The following is a 19,943-nucleotide window of genomic DNA, read 5'->3' as shown; positions in this document are numbered from 1 at the left end:
ACCCAAACAAAAACCCAATGGTCTATTAGCTGTTAGACACCTCGTGGGGAGCCCAAACAAGCCACCTGAAAGGAAGCAAACAAATCACAAGACCCTCTTGTTTAATGGTGATTATTGCAGATTTTAGAAAGCAGCTGGAGGTTTGATTTCTCGGACTAAGGTACCTTACGTGAAGTGGCTGGGATTGACGGAGGGGGGTCTACGCCAGCAAGGCTCTCATCCAGCACTACAAGCTCTCGGGGTGGGGTCTCTGGTACTATCTGGGCAGAGAAGGGGACAGTGCTTCCCTCAGAGCTGTATGTGCTTTCAGGGACAGATTTTGGACTCATTTCACTGATGGTGTTTTCCAGCTGCTTTATAGTCTGCTCAAGGCTGTCTAGCGTTCGGTATGTACTCTGTCGAATTTCATCAGTCCTAGACAGGGACACTGCAGCTCCAGGGGGTCCCTCTTGCTTCCCAGAAGGACTTTTGTCACTGTCCTCAGGCTGAGACCTGGTGATTTCAAATCTCTTTGCTTCCTTGTGCTGCTTCAGGGTCCCATCTTCCTCCTCTTCTTCATAGACCACAACCTGCAAAGTCTTCTTCCCGGTCTTGGTTCCTGTCCGTATTGCCTGCGTCAGAGCAGCCAGCTGCTTTTTAGGGAATTTGAACTTAAATTTTTTCTTAGAATCCTGCCTGCTTCCAAACTGATCGGCAGAGTCCAAGTTTGCTTCCGTGTTTAGCCCATAGATCTGACGGTATTTGTTAAAATTTGTCTTTGTGCTTTCCTCCTCTGCAGGAGGTCTGGTTTCTACAGGGTCAGAGGAAGACTGAAGGTTAAATATGTACTGCTCGTTGAGACCATGAGCTGCTGAATACTCCGCGATTGCTTTTCTGTCATTAACTACTGGTGGCTCTTCCTTCTGGCTGTCAGAGATTTCATGTGCTTCGTTTTCTTCCTCTTCCTCTTCCTCTTCTATCTTTTCCTCTGTCATCATTTTCTCCAACTCCTCATCACATTCCTCAAAAATTGTAGAAAGCCGCTTATAAGCTGACCTAATATCCATAGGTTCATCAAAAATGATGATGACGGGTTTTTTGTCCAGACATACCACTGGCTCTTCGCTGTCTGTGTTTTCTGGGATACCCTTCTCCGACGCCACGTCCTTCCTCACATCGATATTCACTGTTTGCACATCTCCACCTTTCCGGCTGACTATATCGTGAACTTCCCCGCTCGAGAGGACCTGGACAGCTGTTTTAGTAATCATGAAGGCGATGTTTTCTGTGGGTGGGTTGTCTTCACTTGGAGAGCTAGCCAGAGAGTCTGTCTCTTCAATGCTGTTCACACTGTTACTTCTGGACACTTTGGGTCTTAGCACAACCTGATTGTAGTTGACTGCAGAAGCTTCTTGCTCCTGCGAGGAAGGTTGAGGCCCTGCAGCCTCCTGCGTGTGCCTCATGAGAGGGGCAACGCTGCTGATGGGGATATGCTTGCCCGTGCTCTGCAAAGCTTCACCCTGCGGCAGGCCCTGGCGAGCATCTCGTGAGAGTCCGTAGTTTAGCTTTTGTTTTCCAGTTTCAACAGCTGGAAAATGGGATCCTAAAATATCTTGAGCCCCTCTTCGTTTGTCATCTTCTGGCAAACTGACACCAGACAGGTTTGTGCTCATATTCTGGAGGTTTTTCTTAGAATAGTCTCTACTGTCTACAAACAAACCCTTGCTAAATGTAGGACTGTCATTCATTGAAAAGCCAATTTTACTGTCAGCTGTGCTGGATGAATCAGAACCCAATTCTTCTTCAGTTTTCCCTTCCCTCTTCTCTTTATGATGGTCACTATCTGTGGGAGATCCTGTTGTAGCCCCATACACCTAAGGGGGAAAGTTGTATTACTTAGTTATTCAGGGCTGTTACCTTTACAGGACTTTTTTTTCCTCAAATAAATCATCATATTCTCAGGGGTTGTGCAGACCTCAGGAACTCACCACTCTGTTCACTGCTGCGGAGGCATGTCTGAAGTTGTCACCTGATTCCTGTCTTTCTTTGGGGCAAAATTCCAAATTCTGGCAGAACAGCGCATGACGTTACTGCTCTGTGCTATGCATGCGGCCAGCATGGGTTGTTACCTAGGGCTCCTGTCTTAACAAGGCCTCCAGAATATGCAAAAGCACACTAGTTACCTTATTTCCAGCACAGTGCTACCTTGACTCACTTACTTTCCAGTTAAAAAAAATCCCTAGTTTGTATAAGGTTGAAGTTGAAAAGCTTCACAGTATCTGATTAAGTTCTGCTGAGACACATCAAAGGGAGCCTGATGTGGAAGGGCTGACAGCAGGGCGCTACGGCTGGCTAGCTCACCGGAGCGCCAAATGCCAGAGTCTGGCTAGCCTTGAAAGGAAGTTTTGTACCGGTAAAAGCTGATTTTCAAATTATGACATTTTGCTGCTTCTAATGTTGCTCACACCTGAGAAGCGCTGTTCCATCACAGTTAATATGACCACAGTCTGAGCATTTCTAAATCCTTGCTGCAGCTTAAAAGTAGTCCTTCAAAATTACCAGAAGCACCCTGCAGTGCCCATGGAAGTGTGGAATGAAACACTGAGCTGCATTCATTTATAGAAGCAACTCCAAACAGCACACAGAGAGGTCATCCACTAGCTCAAAAGTAGTATATTCCCAGCAATGCAAGTTTAAGGGGATTTTTTTCTTTATTTTCAAATGAGGTTCCCTGGAGATGCTGTTTCGTAATACCAGGCTTTTCTTTGGGACTCAGTTTGTTAAGTGCTAGTGACAGCTTAGGATAAACACCAATCATCAGGGTGAGGGAATGACCTGAAGAGACACCATGCCTATGAACGAGCAAGAGGGAAATCTACAATCAAAAGATGGCTCGCCAAGAAGGAAATGAGTCTGTCCTCAAGTGCCCGAAGGCAGTGAGCCAAAAGCGTTACTGCTGACTTTGCTTGAGACTAGAAGCTGACTCCTTACACACCAGAAGGACAGATTATACTTATATCAGCATCAAGATGTGTAGAAGATCAGTCAGGAGAGTTGCTCTCCCAGCAGAGATGAATGAGTGACGGTACAGAAATCCACAGGTTGGCTAGTGCATGCACTCCCCATGCGTACAGAGGTTCACAAGGTACAGTTTCTACATCTTCTGTGATATTTTCTTATATACTGTCTGAGGATTTTACACAGAAAAACTACACAAAATCAAAATGCAGGAGCGAGAAAGTCAGTGATAGACCAGAGTCACAATTCATCTCTACAAAGGCTTATTAGCAGTAACAAGGCTGTGCAGTTAGCTGCTCCACAGATACCTTGACATCCCTCATATTCCTAAACAAGGAGGAGCTATCACGCAAACCAGCCACAGCCAGCGAGGCATCAGTGGGCAGGCTGACACTGCCTGCACTTTGTGCTGAGAGCTGGTATCAGAACAAAACGCCAGGCCGCATGGTCACCTCAGGCCCAGACTTGCTAAGTGGTAGGCGCCTTCCAGTCCCATTACATGTCAGAGCTCCCAGAATTAGGTCAGGCCATGTAATGGCACTTGTTGGCTGTGGATATGCTGACTGAGTTCCCCTTTCTCTGTTATCTTTTTTAGCAAGGTCCACTTCTTGTTCCAAGCATCAGTGCAACATCTCATGGTGTCATTGTACAATATATCTCATTTTAGGAACTGCTGCCTTTCTACTAAAAAATAAAACTACAACAAAATTCATTTCCTCTATGAGTTTATCATGACCACAAGGCTCCATATTTAAAGCCAATAAACATTGTCATGTCAGATGACAAAACCAGATCTCATTAACCTTAATTTCTTGCACTCTCTGTTATTACAATAAATAGCAGTTTATGGCAATTACTTGGCAGCACCTTTCAAAGAAACATTTGTGCTACAGGATGTGCAGTGTCTTGAGTGGTGACCCAGGTTTTCATGTAACAATATGATTGTCTCATTCTGATACCAGTAGTAATGAGGATGAATAGAGACACGTTCACACTTTTTTTTTCTCTGTAATGTCATACACTCCACAACAAAGCAATCTTTCCCTTTTTCTCATACCCATGAACTTGTACCCTCACCCAGCCAGGTGTTTGCAGCTTTAGACCAGAACTGCTGTTTGGGCAGCTCCAAGCCAAGTCCTTGTGTGCAATGCCCTAACCTGGCAGCAGTACCTTCTGGGGGACATATGGATTTTGATGCTAATAATATATCAGACACCACCATCTAGCTGTCACTTTGTGCTTTACAGCTGCAGTGCCCTGTGCAGATGCAGCTCACTGTGGTTAGGGCAGCTGGGTTCTTCTCTGCCTTGGGGACCTGGCAAAGACACTTTCTCTCTCCCTGCCTCAGTTTCTGTTAAATGAAGTTGGAGTGCAATGTCTCCCATAACATCCTTGGGGAGTTACTCATGATGTTACATCAGAGAAGGTATTATTACTGCTATTTCCAATTTGCATACACACACAAAATGCATGACAAAGTTGAAATGCTGTGCAGAAGAGCTGTGTTTTCTTCCCCACCATACCCCCCTTCATTGCAAACTGGCATTTGGCTGACAAGCTGTCATGCCTGCATGACTCCCTAAACCCAGCACTGATTCAATTCATTATTCTTAAACTTAAAAAAGAGGTCTGCAAAGGCAGAAATATTTGTTCTTTTCTTCATCCTCCACATTGGCTGCCCGCTACAACCAATGAACTCAAACGGCAACCCCAGTCCAGATACAGCTGTGAAATTCACCCCGACTTGCCTATGGCCCCAGACACGTGGCACCTCTTCTAAGTCCCATCACCGAAGAATGAATCTTGGGCATTAACTTTCAGAATAAGGGCAAATTCAGCCCATCCCATCAATTCAGCCCTTGACTCTATCTTCCAATAAACTGAATGGGATTTCTGAATATCTAATAACTATTTCTGGGACCAAGAAATGAAGCAAAATAAAGCAGAAATGCTCTAAAGTGGTTCTTGAGACTGAGAGGAACCGCTATTTCTCCTCAAGACAAGTACAAAGCTTAGGAGAGATGCTTCACCATCCATCGCCAGAACAGCACTGGAAGGGTGTTCTGAGGAGTATGAGCAGCTCTTTGGCACAAACTGATGGAGCCTTTTTTAATTTTGATTTCACAGAATCATCAAACTTCAAGCAACCCTTGTATACTTGCTGATGAGACACATAATGTAGCTTGATATAATGTTCCATATGAGCATTTCTGAGCCATACTGAGATAAAAGGAAGGAAACCACTGGGCAGTGGTGGGTGGGGGTTAGAGAGAACAGGACACAAGATATAAGATTAGTTTTGAAGGAAAGAAGGTTATGCCAAGACCGGGTGGCATGTCTACAAACGCCACTTGTTACCTTCTTTTCCTTGTGAGGCATTAAAGTCCCAGGCCTTATGTCTTTAACATGTGTATCATTTCTGGACTGTTCAGCATGACTGTTTGAGTTTACATCCATAAAAGAGCACTTCTGGAAAGCCTAGGAAATAAATACTGCAGGTTATCGGGAGACCAAGTAGCTTTTATACAGAAATGTCTGGGGATGACCAACTAGAAAGAGAGCATTTGTTTTTAACATTCACAGCTCAACAATATTATTTACAGGCTCATGAGATAATAGAGATTTTAGACTATCAGACTAAGAGAAGTAGGGCATACCCTCCAATCTGCCAAGACTGCAGTCTAACTCATCACGCTGACCTCAGTGTCCCCTGCAGGTAGACAAGCTTGATTTCTATTTTTACAGATGGGGAGAGGAAGGCACACAGAGGTGCTGCAAACTATCCAAACTTAACTAGGAAGCCCATGACAAACTTTGGGCTTGCAACAGTACCTACTTCCTAGTGTCTGACATCTCCTCAAAATCCCCATCAGATGCATTTTGGCCTCGACCACACATCAATTAATAACTAAACCTAAGGTTTTATGTGTTAAAATAAACGAATCCCAAAGCTCAGCTCTCTTTACTCCATTTACTGTCCCCATACACTTCTCCTGTGCTTCCTTTATGCTTTCTCACCTCCATTCCCTGTGAGTATTAGCAGGGGTTTGCTGTTTCTCTGGATAGGACAAGCAGAGTGGAAATACAGATCTTCTTCCCCAGATGTTCTCATCTGGAAGTGATCTATATGTTGCCTGCAGAAATGTGAGGAAGAGGTGGGAGCAGCAGGCCTTACACATTCAATAAATGAGGGAAGAAGGCATCTAATACCTCTACCCCACCCCTTGCTGTCCACTCAGCTCCCAGATTTGTCTGTCTCATGGCACATCATGCAAGAGCTACATAACTCCACTTCTCCCCACACAAACTGTTTGTTATTAAAACTTGGAGACATGTGTCTTTGCCACAGCCCTCACTAATGCTCCAGATGGTGACAGTCCACTTCAGGTTCCTCCTGGTCTGGAAACACCCCAATATATGGGCTTGTGAACCACTGGCCTCCCACTGTGTGTACCCCAGGGCATGGCCTGGACTTTTCAGCCCTTTGTCTTGCTATCCTCCTTCCATTTCCTTCGGGTTTCTCTATCCAGCTGGCTCCCAGATCCAGAGGAGCAGAACCATCACTGCCACCACTGCACAGCGCTGGCTCCAAATGTGCATCACTGGGACTTCTGCAGGCCTCTAATGGCACGGTCTGCCATTGGTGAGACGTACAGGCAGGACATCTCTGTCAGCCAGGGGTATGAGGGGGGAGTAGTTACAGGAGTCAAATGCACCGTGACACGCAAGAAGACTGTATTTGTATATCATGTATTAGGGAAATCATTTAATTCCTGGCAACTCTCATGAAATTAATAGCTCTGATTACAGATTAGAATCAGGCCTGTTCTTTAAATATTGTACTCCTCATATGTATTGCATGTTTATGCAAAATCAGAAAAGTAACAATAATTTAAAAATCCAGTGCAAAAATCAAGGTGTAGAGTTTCTTCTGGTTTTCCATTACATCCTATTTGTCTGTGTTTATAGACCAGAGTACCTAAGACGACATGGAACTATTAGAACAAGTAGTCTTGCTCCTCATAATACAGGGTATGGACTTTCCCCAGCTTACCCATTTGTGAGACCAGTGATGTGTTTTTGATTTAGGCATACCATCTACAAAGGCATCCTCAAAGTCCTTCAGACTTTAAGTGATGAAGAATCCACTATTTCCCTTGGCAATTTGTTTATTTATCACTTTTGCTCCGAAATATCTGTAAGTGTCCAAATACATTTTGTGCTATAGCAACTGATATTAGTATGCCTTTTTCTGCTAGATTAAAATGGTACTTCCCATGAAGGTACCTCCACATTGTACTCAAGTCTCTTCTGAACCCTTATATCCTTAACAGCCTTTTCAAACAGGGGACGCATGGACACTTAGTCATGGATGCAGCAGCCCAGTGCTGATCTCCCTGATCCTGTACACAGAGATGAAAACACTCCCTGTTCTCACATCTACACCCAAAGCAGACACTAACTTTCTGGCAACAGCACTGACCTGGGACCTCCTGTCAACTTGTTACTGCAACTCCTGTTCCTTTCCAAGACATGCAGTTGTGGTATGGCCTGTATTTGTTGTTCTTCGTGTGGACTTTATATTTCAGTGAATGTATTATGACCATTAAGTGATTGCTGTCATCTCCCTGCTCTCATACTTCACTAGTTTTAATTAAGCTGATTTAAACAGTAAGGGTTTTAAATGTATTTCCAGGCCATTGATGAAAATACAGAGTGGCACTGGGCCTGTAGCTGGTCTCTGTGGGGCCTGACCATGAACACCTGCATCAAAGGCAACACTTTCAGAGCCATACAGCTCTCAATCGTCCTATGATTTATTTATTTTTTTATATACTCCATGGTGCCAGATTTTTATCAGAATGTTATGATGTTTGATCAAATGACTTACAAAAATATTTATAGGTATAAAATTCAGTTTAAGCAGTCAAACCTGCTACCTGATCAAAGAGTGTTGTTTGCTTTGACAGATCTGTGTTCCATTATATTGTGTTTACTAGCATAACTGTTTACATCTGTCCTTTAGTTCTTCACTGATTGAATCCCGTACCTGATTCTGCCTATGACTGATAGAGCACACTAATGAGCCTGTAGCTCCTGGATCAAGCAGTTTGCCCTTTCTAAAACATGGTACCCTGTCAACCTTCTAAAATGTACCTGAGATTTTCGTATTTGTTTAAAATTAGCATTACTTGTCCCCAAAACTAGCACTCAAACACTCATTCCCTGTTGAGTTACCATGTCTATTTGTCCTCCTTAGCTCGCCTCAGCCCCCTTTTCCAGACCTTAACCTCCATTTCATTGTCACCAGTTGCAAGGCAGCCGGGTTGCTTTCCTGGAGACAGGAGACAATGTGACAGTTTCACTGTCCCCAGCTCTCCCGTCACATTAGCCATTAGCACACAAACACGGGACAAGGGTAAACCACTGCAGGTAAACCTGCAAACCAGCTGTTTGAAGCGCTGGTGGGTGAGAGTTGAGCAGGGTGCACCCATCACATGTAACAGCTGCTGCTTAATATCCACGTCTCCTGTGCTGCAAACACTCCCTGGGCAGGACCAAAGCCACCTTTTGGCAGGTGGACAGCAGGATCATCTCATGTTGTGACAAGTGCTCTGAAACACCCCAACAATAGAAGTTATAGCCAGTTAAGCTGATCCACATCTCCTTTCCTCATGTGGGCATGGAATAGGACAGAGGGTGCCCCTGGGAAGCTGGAGTTCACTGGTGGTGGCTGGAATACTTGGCTTTTACTGCAGCATCGCCATCACTGAACTAAACCAGCTTATATGCTACCAAGCGAAGGACCAGCAAAAGAGCGTTATTCCTATGCCACTGGCAAAGTAATGTACCAGTTACACAACAGGCAACAGCAAATGTTTCAATGTTCAAACACTCTGGGAAACATTGCACAGAAGAAGTGAGCACAACCCACCAGGAGCAGACCCCATATTCTCTGTTCCCACCAATGTTAACAGAATGATGGGCTCTCAGCACCTTGCTGGTCTGGTACTAAGTGAGAAATGCTAGGCCAGGGACAACCACACCTAATGCACACCGATATTTCACTTGTCCCATCTACGTGTATAAGATTCTCCAGTGGTAACCCCTGCATTCTTGACCACTCTCTCAGCTCCAGACCTCTTGAACAAAATTTGGGTGGTGCTTACAAAACGTATACCACCCAGTGCAATAAAGTGGGACAGGGTGAGACTGGCAGACCTACTTTCCTTCATGTTCTGACCTATGAATTCTGTTGAGGCCCTAGAAGTGATATTGGGCACAGGTGTCTCCATGTGCAACCCAAAGGGCATACCTGTAATTCTGCCATTATTTTATCTCCTTCCTCTTCCTCCTCATCTTTTGCAGCTGATGCTACAGCATGCCCTGTGCTCCGAGACAATGCCTGATCCTCTTTAGGGGCTTTGGATTGTGCTATTTGCCCAGCATCTTCACTGCATTCCTACAAGGGGATGAGAAAGCATAGACAGACAATATAATTGAACCCTCCTGATGCAAAGCAAACACAGAAAATTCGACACTACTGCAATTCCCCTGTTGCAAGGTCCCTCTTCCTTTTTTAAGGGGACTGCTACTTCATCAGTTCAAAAACAACCAATATTGCTGATGGGATAGCATGTTCACAGATTAAAAAGCTTCCTAACTTGGACTTCCCTCCGCTTCCTTCAGGGAACAGAACAGATGAGGAAAGGAAGCCCAAAGAAACTAATTTGCAACATTTCTGTAAAAGCGCTCTCAAATCTGAGCTGATCTTCCCCATCTGTGTAAGGCGTGCTTTTTTCATTTTTAATCTTCTTACCACTCTAAATGAAAGCAGCCTGTGACTTGCCTTCTACATTGCTAGGAGATAAGAGCAGCAAGACTCCTGTAAACAGAACTGATCAAACCTTACTTGTTCATTTGGCCTAACAATAGTGTTCCCTGGTAAGCAGTTTCAGTAGCTCTCCAGGACGTAGCTCTGTCTCAACTTATTTTGTGGTTTACAGACAGAGCTCAAGCCTGGGAAAGTTTCTCTGTGCCAGCCACTCATCAACAGTCTGATTGCCCAGAGTCTGAATCATCAAACCTTGACAGCAGCAGCCTCTTTTCTGGCTGCATAGATGACATCTCCTGATCTCGTTGTGGTTAGTCCTGAACCTGGCAGGTAACTGCGCCGCGGAGGTGGAGGAGGTGGAGACTTGGTCAGTTTGTCATTATCCTGTTCTCCATCAGGAACTTCTTCTGCAAGTAAACAGAGCAGCACAAAGTGAGCATAGATGAAGGAGGGAAAAAGTATTTGCATCCCTGCCTCAACTGGAAAGGAAAAAAAAGTCTTGAAAGGTCCTGCTGCTGAATATATATGAATAGAAACACATTTGGGATTCAAGTAGAAATGCCTTGAACAAAAGCAGACAGTGCTGCACTTGCACAGAGAAACCATGTCACTTGACTCAGAAATTTTCAGCAAAACTCTTGTCGCCCACGTCACTGTGGCTGGGTTTCAGCCCTTGGTGTACAAGTGTGACAGCACAGCACACCTCTGCAAATCAATCACTTGTAAAGAAGCATGTAAGGTGCAGGTTCAGCTGGGTACCTGGCTACAGATAGTGCCCCTGTAGCCTCCTTTGAAAGTGTGGCCACTGACGTGGCTACTAGCAAGACACCAAACCTGGAGGCTTCTTGTCGTTCTCAGCAATTCTGAAGCAACCAGCACACATTTCTCTTCTGCCTGGGAGGTGCTGCCAGCAAGGTGCTAGGAGAGGAGCTGAAGAGTTTTGTCCATCTTATAGTTGGACAAAACTAGCTAAGTTCAGACAAAGGCTGAGAGGGGAAAATGTAAACACTGCTCTGGAGATGCCACCTCTCCAGTTCAATGAGTCCTCTCACCCCTGAGCAGGGCAGGGGAGCACCAAGGGCAACGGCACTTGCTTCTCTTCTAAGGCAGCATTTGTTTTCACTTTACTTACTACTAAGTATTCCAGGAATGCACAAGTTTGCCTTTGAATTATCATATAAGAGCCCTATATGTATATTTTGCTAACCCACGAAGACTCAAATACCAAATCCAATAGCTGAGCAGAGCCAGCCCTTGCTTTCTGAGGACAGTCTTCCAAGAGAAGACCAGTTTTTCAAACTGGTATTTCCCCACCACGATGCTTCCCCACCCAGCTGCCACTTCCTCTTCCCCGCCGTCACTGGATGGCATTTTTTCCAGAAGCAGTGTCACATTGCTCGTGACCTGTCCCTGTGTGTTTCTGGTCACAGGCTAAGCATCATACATGGCAACAGCCACCATGTCCACACTGCTGTTTACAATATTTGTTTTCAAGAGTGAGAGAACGACCTTTCTGCAGCTACTCAGTGTTATATAAACAGCTGGAATAAATATAACCCAGAAAGCTAAAACCTCCTGCTTTTGGGATTACCCAGCTGTTTAGGGCTAAGTATTCCCTCTAGGCAAGTTATTGCGTAACTGCCCACTCCCGGGGCTGTGCCAGGCTCCTCCGACGCGCCGGCTGGCCCCCAGGGCTGGACAGAGCCCTTGTCTGACCCGGCCTCATCTTTGTTCCCTTCTTAGCTCAAATGTTCTCTGAAACTGCTTAAGCTTAAAGAAATGCTCTGTTGTATCGTCCCTCTCCCTGCTTATCTGGCACTCACTCGCAGGACTGCAACAAGAGTGAATTTCCAGACGCACTTTACATTAGACCACTTCTTTGGTCAATACGCACCACTAAGTTTTTCATGGTATCAGACGTACTGCTGCTGTAAAATCAGACTAATTCTCTAAGATGGTGTTTAGCAGACTATGGTGTGGGGCCTGTGCAAATCCCTCCTCCTTTTAATGGGCTCAACCCATTACCCTCAAACTGGTAGCGGCTCTGACTGCAAGAACACCGAAGTTTTTCTCACACTTAATCAGAGCAAGGCTGGGTGAGAGACATGGAAGGCACAAAGACAGAATGATTCCTACCATCTCTTTCACATCTGTGAGACATTCATCCATCTCCATTCTTCAAAATGGGAAATAAAAAGGAGAAACACAGGCAAGAGAAATTGTCGGTGAGTGGCAGGTGCACAGGTTGTCGAAGGCTAATCCCCTCACATCCCTTAACTGGAGTCGTTAAGGAGAGGTTCTGATGGGCTCTGCTCACAGTCAATGCAACAACACCGGGCAAGATGTAAAACTTCAAAGCTATATTTCTATTTTCTTTACTAAACAATTTTATTTCCCCAATCTAAATGGGAAGGAAAAAAACTTTGGAGGAAAAAAATTGAGGAAAAGACCTTATTCTAATACTTTTTTTTTTCTTATGGCTGAGTTCTTCTAGTATATTTACAGAGGGAGGAGTAAATGGACAAGTACAATTCACTCAGCCTGAGACTAACCATGATCAAACACGCTACTTTATGGAACCTTCCTTGGTGCCAAAGGGCTCAGCGCTTCTGTGAACAAAATGGGAGTCGTTCATCGCCAGCCATTTCACTAAACTGAAGCATTCTTCAACAGGCACAGCCAGACTGGAATTAATTTCCCCCATCATACAAATTTCTACTTGCACTAAAAAAATCCAACACGTCTTAAAATGATCCCAAAATAATAATGCCTGCCTTGAGGCAGCCTTTGTAGTCAAATAAGCAAACTGTCTTTAGTGGAAGCTACCGATCACCCAGCATTTGCAAAAATCAGGGCATTCTCACATATGAAGGCACAAAGACGGATGAAGGAGCCAAATTTCTAATGTACATGCTAGAGACATTCCTCATATTTTTCACTGAACTATCTTGATAAAAAAGATGAGTTAGAGTCAAGACATTAAAGAAGTATTTGCAGAGTCATCTGCAAAATTGTATAAAGTGTGTAATTTTACTTTGTTTTGTGCTTTGCAGAGGGAAAAAAAAGAGTTTCTTACTTGGGTTCTGTGTGGAGAATGGCTGAGACAACATATTCTGGCAATGTGATCTATCTGGCTTCTGCAGCAAAGCCAATGGAAGAGTCTGCTAATTTATGGCCAAAATGTCTTATGCACTATATTAGTAGGTAGGTGGTCTCTCTTTCCTTACGTTGCTCAGTTTTCTAGTCTACAGCAGACTGATATTGAAATTTTCATCTTCAATCATAGGAGAGTTGGGTAGCATGTGAGATATTTAATCAGGTATTAAGGAAAAGTTTTGCTGTTCCCTTATTTATGTTACTATTACCGGATTCATTATGCACAACAGAAGGCAAATGTCTCAATCTCATCAAATTTCTCCTTAAATCTGCTGGCTACACACTGTGCAAAATTGTATTCTAGAAGTGGATTAGTTAAGTATGTGAGTTACAAAACGTCTCTGTTATTGTGTTCTGCACTTCTTAAGATGTCAGAGCTCACTGCACCCATATGGTATTTAGTTTCACTGACATTTTCTATTTATGCCACACATTATACAAGATAATTGTGTTGATAGCCAGTAACCTCACTCAACGGTGCCAGAATTCTAAAATTACTTTATGAGGTTCAACAGAATTTATTTTAAACATGTATGTTGTGAAACATCCAAGGAGCCACAACTTGTCAGTGCTAACGGTGCGCCCAGAACAAAATGCTGAATCTGAAAACACTCTTCCCAAATTCTGTATGAATTTGTGTACACAAGCCCCAGGGCATCATTTTGCAGCTATTTACAACCTTGGCATGCCAACACCTTGAGTGCAGCATGCAACTCTGGTCTCCACAGCTCCAGAAGGACACAGTGGAGTTAGAGAAGGGCAACTGAAATGAGCCTGGGGAGGGAGCAGCTGGCCTAGATGGAGAGACGAGAAAGGCTGCAAGTTTGCAGTTTGGAGTCCACGGGGCAGGCTGAGACCTCCAGGATATGACTGAGGTTTATTCACTGCCTTCATGACTTTATAAAGGGAATGCAGAGCTGTTGTTTGCCAAATTGCAGAATATTAGAACTATGGGGAACTCAGTGAAGCCAGTACGAGATCATTTTAAAACAGGTGAAGGAAAGCTCCTTCACAGGATGGGGAGTGAGCCCCTGGAGCTTGCTGCCACAGCAGTGGGGAAGCAAGTGGTGTAAGCAAGTATAGAGGAATTACTGGATAAAATGTCCATAATGAATATGAAAAGGAGGAGGCTGGGGTATTCCCTCTAATAATTGGAGGTGCTGGGGGAGTGCTAGCAGAATGGAGAAGGTGGCCAGGTTCTGTGCTGCCTACAGACAGTATCTCCCATTGCCTCTGTCAGAGACAGACAACTGAGCCAGATGGACTATTGCTTAAGTAGCTGGGTAAGAATTTTGCAGCTGACTCATGTTTACCTCATCATGAGGTAAATCCAAGGTTTGGCTGAGGTGTCTTCTTTGTTCCTTGAACTTTGAAGAAATTCAGACATGGATTTGTATGTTAAATTGTGAAAGAAATAGGACTGGAAGGACACCCCATCGTGCTGCTACCACAAAGTAGCTCTACCTATATAATTCTTGATCAATGCTAGTCTAAGCCATTCTCTCCAATGATGGGGATCTTACATCCTCCTCATTGCCTCATTTTTGTGTATTCAGAGATTGCTTTGTCCTTCCTCAGCCTTCACTTCCTCGAGCTAAACAAAACCAATTCTTTCTTTTTTGTTCCCCAGAGATCATGTTTTTTAGAGCTCTGGTCATTATCATTGCTGTCCTTTTGACTCCCTCCTATTTGTTCAGTCTTCCTTGAAGTCCAAAACATTGTGTTTGGGAACTTCTATGTAAGAGCTCATGTGTCAGGTGTCATCTATGAGCAGATTCATGTGTCTTGTAGATATTCCTGTTCATCTCATTATGATGTTTGCCTTTTTTTGCTACAGGGTCACAGTTTGACTCACATTCAACTTGAAACTCAGTATATCTATATCATAGCTGTGGACAGCCAGAATGCTTACTGTGAAAGCCACTCGCATTCATTCCTACATATCTATCCACTTCCCCAGGACAACTCAGTTATGTAGCATCACAGGTCATTTTCAGACCTCTGAGGGACTCATCCAAAACATTGGTTGTATTTATAGTTTAAGATTATGAAGTTAGCAAGGATCATTAAGATCAAATAGTCTGACTTTCCACTTAACATAGATTCAAGGATTTCTTTAAGTGGGTCTTGCATCATGCACAGAGCTTGTGCCTGAGCAGCCTTTCAGAAAGAAACATAGTATTGCTTAAAGATTTGAAGTGGCAGAGAATCCCATATGTTCATAATTAAACTTCAGTGATTAGTCACTCTAAATGTTAAAATTTGACAGCTAATTTTTAATGTGGCTTTTTCTAGCTTCAGCTTCCAATTGCTGGAACTTGTCGGAACATGTTCTGCAAAGTTAAAAGGCCTCCTTACCCTCAGAAACCTCAGGCATGTCTTGATCTTCTTTTGATAACAAATATGTCTACAAAAAGAGCTTTTTAGGTTTCTGATGGTAAGATGATTTCTGCTCAAACTCTTTGTGGTTCTTTCCAGAGCTCTCTGTAATGCTAAACTTTTAAGTGCAAAACTGAACACAGTATAATAGATATAGATAAAGTATAATATACAGATACTCTCATCTCTGTCAGAAGCGAGGTGTACTTTTACTCTCCTGCTCATGAGGAGTCTTTATCTCCAGAGGACAAACTCTCTCAGTTGCAATACAGGGAAATTTGTGTTCAGCTGGTTACCCACACTGGCACCTGCAAAATCACTGCATCCTGTCCACAGGACCTGCATTATTCCTCAAGGACATACTCACAGGTATGATCAAGAACACAGAAATCTGTAAACTGAAACCATTCTAGAAAGTAGGAAAAATAACCTCTCTTTTCCAGAGATGCAAATCTTTAGCACCATTTACTCTAGCAAACCTTACCTGAGACTTCGAGCTTTTCCACTGCATCCCCTTTAGGCAGGGCTGCTGGCTGGGGAGGCATCTCCAGGTTAGGAATTGACTTCATTATATTGGCCTGGGCCTCTTCCAAGAGCTTTTCAAATTCCTTTCCATTATAGTGATCGAGGTTTTGTCTTTTCTCTTCCCATTTCTTTTCAGCTTTCTACATAAAAATAGTAAAGCACCTATTTATTTCTCTGATTTCTGTTACGATCACCTACTTTAAAAAAAAAATCCATGTGTAAACATTATAGGTCATTATGGATAGATTCTTTCAGTTCTAGTCAGCAACTAGAGGAAATATATTAACACTAATTGTACGCTGGTTCTGACTTCCATTGTGCTAGATATGGCACAAACGCACGACAGACTGACAGTGGCCACTGCTCACTAAAGGAACAAAGGCAAAATTTAAATCTGGGTCACTCCCTTACTATATCACACTGGTGATTAAAGTGCATGTCTGTAATAAGACATGAGAGTTCACTTGTGGGTTTTCTCAATATCTCTGTGTGAAACCACTGGAACTTCACGCTCTTTCACTTTTACCTCTACATAATGAGTGATACGGAGATTTAAAGAGTGAATGAAATCCACTTATGCAAGTGTTGCCAGAGAATCATATGTTATTGTTCAAAAATAAGGTATTCTAAAAAAGAATTTACTTTTTTTTTAATAACGGTTATTTAAAAAACACAGTTACTCATTGTAACTCAATAACTACATGTTATTATCCTGTTGCATTTAAAATCAGATGGTATTTTCAGGAGTGCACGGTGTAGTTAGGGGTCAAGCATATAAATCCCCAGAATGCATTTGAAAAATCCCACCTGCAGTCTCAAGAGTTGAGACTGGGAGCTCAGACCCAAGGAAAGGACAACTGGTTGAGTAGAATACACCGTACCTCAATTGATACAGCTCGGTTTCTGGTACTTGCACTGTGAATTTCCTCAATAAAAAGACTTTGCATGGTGGTGCCATTGACAGAGACCTGTGGTGCTGGTGTGGCTTGTGTGGGCTGGGATCCTGTTGCGGGCTCTTGCAGGGGGGCTGGTGGGGTGGCTGAGAGGTGGCCACCCGCTGGCACACCTTCACTGTGGCTGGCTGCAGTGGGTGAACCCTGGGTGTGGTTGACCAGGGCTGATGAGTGCTGAGACTGATGGATGACAACAGGCGAGCTCTGCACATGATGGACCGTCATTGTTGAGAAGGGAACGACTTCTGACTTGACTGATGACACCTGGGACTCCGATGTGATTGCTGCGAGGTTTTGCTGTGCATGTCCTTGGGTATGCTTGAGCTCCTCCTGGTTTCTCAGAGCATCAGCTGCAGTGGCCTTTTCCATAGCAGAGTATTGCACGGCTTGGGATGGATCCACACCCCTCAGCAGTCCTTCTGTAACATGTCTGCCCAGCCAAATTGAACACGACAGCGTGGCACATGGTTAGCATACAGGCGAGTCATGAGCAATACTTAACAATAAACTTTTGCAAGGGAAAAAACATCAAAATGGTGTTTTTTCTTCCTGATGCTCTCAGTTGTGTGATTTTATAGCTTTCTCTCAGAGTCAGAGACTCAGAGTTTTAAAGAGGCCACTCTAATTAGGATGTTTTTGCCTTTTAAAATGTTTACAAACCTTCATAGATGTACTGGCACTTTTTGACCAAACCACGAGTTACAGTGGGTTGATTTTAGAGGGAGAATGGAAATCAGTTGACTTACTTACTTAAATTTTATACACTGTTATCTAAACAAGATGTTCCTGGACTATTAGCACAGAAAGTGGTAGTTACATAGAATGTGAGGCAGCAGTTTGGCAAATTGCCAAAACAAAGCCTTCAAATGATACTTCACAAAGGTCTTGTCTGTCAAGAGTTTGGGTTACAATGAGCTGAGGATGTAAAGAGTCAACTATTTCTGGCAGCTAGCTGTGAAATGGCTGAGCTTCAGAGTGTAGCTAGCCATCAAATGCCATCAGTTTTTCCATTACTGAAACAGACTTTATGAGGCTTAATATGTAATTTCATTGCAAAAAATTACTTTCGGTAAAACTTTGGCATGCATAGCTTATTGGTTTTTTTCCCAAAGAGGGAGAGACAGGAAATAACTGTAGTCATTTTTAAGAAAAGGAAACTAATATGAAAGGATATAGATGTTTATCTACATGGAAAAATAAGTGACGGCTCTTAGAAGACCTGTTACATAAACAAACCATTTTATCCATCTGCCAGTACTGGCAAATCCATTTTACTTATGCTCCAGGATATATGGAAACAATGACAACCCTACATTCCTTAGAATAATGGTAGCAACAATAGGCTTATTACTTACATTTTCTTGTAATTGAAATAAAATTGAGACCACCACCACTGACAGTTTGGCCTGATTCACTGGTTTTGAGTAGGAATTAAATCCAATGCCTATTGCCTCATATAAATCAGCAGTCATTGGCTGCTCATATATTCTGACAAACATAGCTAAACACTGGCACTTAGTGGACACAGATTTTATCTAATATTTCAACTTTCTCTAACACATCTTCCTTGCAAAGAACAGAATAAAGAATTTGCATGAATTCATAAGCATACTGAAAAAGATTTCTTTCTTTCAGAAGGTTTAGGATATCTTTATCCACTTAGAATCTTTTCCTGTTTTATTTCTTACTGTTACATTTTTGGGGATGCACGTTTCAGCATCAGAGAATATTTCTATTAGCTTAGATTGCTGTAAATGCCTACAGTTAATTAGCTCAGATATGGGACTGCTGCCACTCTGTAAGCTTTCTCATGCAGGTACTTCCCAAATCTGGAAGTGTTGAGTTCAGAGGGAGCTAGTTTCAATCATAAGATCGCGATGACTGGGGCTGTTGGTCAGAACAGAACCACTGCACAGAGCACAGGAAATGTTAATTTGATTTCCCTTGAAAGGGGTCTAGGAAGAATCTATAAAATACAGCAAGCAAGTTGCATTTCTCAAAATTGCCTTGGGAGAGGGGGAGAACCCAAACCCAAAAGCTGTTCCAGCCCTGCTTGAGGAAATCCTTTAGTTTTGAAGAAAAAAAAAAAATCACCTCCTGAGCATTGTAAGGATATCGGTCATGCTGCGCACACGTTTCAGCAAGCTGTCTAGCTTGTGTGGTTCTTCCTTTAGGAACCTCACAGCTTCTACCTCAATCCGGAGGATCGCACGCATTTTATTCTGCAATGTCGGGAACTCTCCTGCAAAGACAACAACTGTGAAGCTCAAGAGGAACTGATAAAAGCCCTGGGGAGAAATGGATGAATGGGGTGAATGCTAAATAGTTGAGTGTCTACCTCTCTCCAGCGGCCATGCAACAAGCTCCTTAATCCCAACTTTAAATCTTTTTGGAAGTGAAAGTTAATGCCTCCAGATCAAAGGCAAAACTGTTCTCAGCCACTGTGGTTAAAAGAGAAGAACCAAAAGTAAAAAGGAAAAGTACATACCTTTCAGGGTGGCAACAGCTTCTCCCACTTGGCGCAAAAGAAAGGCTCCATCTTCAACATCTTTCAGTGTAACCGTCTTGCTGGAAGCAGTGGAGTCCCTCTTCAGGTCTTCAACAAATGCCTCCAGCTCACTGGCAAAATAAAAGAAGTGGACGTAAAATGTAAGCAGGACTTTCACATTACAATCAAATATATGTAAATGAATGGACTAAGCTAAACCAGAAACCTCGACTGTGGCATCTATAAATCTGACACCACAGGCTGAAAAAACAGCAGGGTACCATGAGGGGAGGTGAGGATGCTGGGCGCTCACGCTCACAGCATAGGAACAGGCTTGTAACTAGCCCAAGTCATTGATTTCTCTGACAGGCTGCAGATGTGCAGAGCATATTGACCTCAGGGCAGCTGCACTACAAAGGGCAGGTGGGGTGGTGAAACACAGCCAGCCCTCTGGGGATGCAGATCCTAGAAGGGTACAGACACACTGTACCACTACATCCAGTACTGGTTTGCTCCTTGCGTTTTCTTGTTGCTGATGACATGCAAAGGAATGCCCAACAGTGAAGTAACAATCCAAAAACTGGCACTAATGGGCCCCTTGATGCAACCC

The 19,943-nt window shown here is 43.4% G+C and overlaps 1 protein-coding gene across 17 annotated transcripts in view; it reads right to left on the bottom strand.

The window, feature by feature from the left end:
• The window catches only part of KIAA1217 (KIAA1217 ortholog), a 188,900-nt gene that overhangs the window by 2,753 nt on the left and 166,204 nt on the right, over nt 1–19,943 (bottom strand). For 11 of the 17 annotated variants that reach the window (XM_076331692.1, XM_076331697.1, XM_076331694.1 and 8 more), the window contains 8 exons: nt 19,334–19,464; nt 18,940–19,087; nt 16,774–17,275; nt 15,852–16,032; nt 10,085–10,239; nt 9,314–9,460; nt 5,356–5,475; nt 165–1,853 (listed from right to left, as the gene is read on the bottom strand). In XM_076331692.1, the coding sequence (XP_076187807.1) occupies nt 165–1,853; nt 5,356–5,475; nt 9,314–9,460; nt 10,085–10,239; nt 15,852–16,032; nt 16,774–17,275; nt 18,940–19,087; nt 19,334–19,464 (3,073 nt within the window). The remainder of the gene's footprint in view (nt 1–164; nt 1,854–5,355; nt 5,476–9,313; nt 9,461–10,084; nt 10,240–15,851; nt 16,033–16,773; nt 17,276–18,939; nt 19,088–19,333; nt 19,465–19,943) is intronic. The other 6 variants (XM_076331707.1, XM_076331709.1, XM_076331710.1 and 3 more) reach the window with 4 other exon arrangements.

Source organism: Aptenodytes patagonicus, chromosome 2 (assembly GCF_965638725.1).
Source record: "Aptenodytes patagonicus chromosome 2, bAptPat1.pri.cur, whole genome shotgun sequence".
Lineage (NCBI taxonomy): Eukaryota > Metazoa > Chordata > Aves > Sphenisciformes > Spheniscidae > Aptenodytes > Aptenodytes patagonicus.
This window is presented reverse-complemented; position numbering and strand designations above follow the sequence as displayed.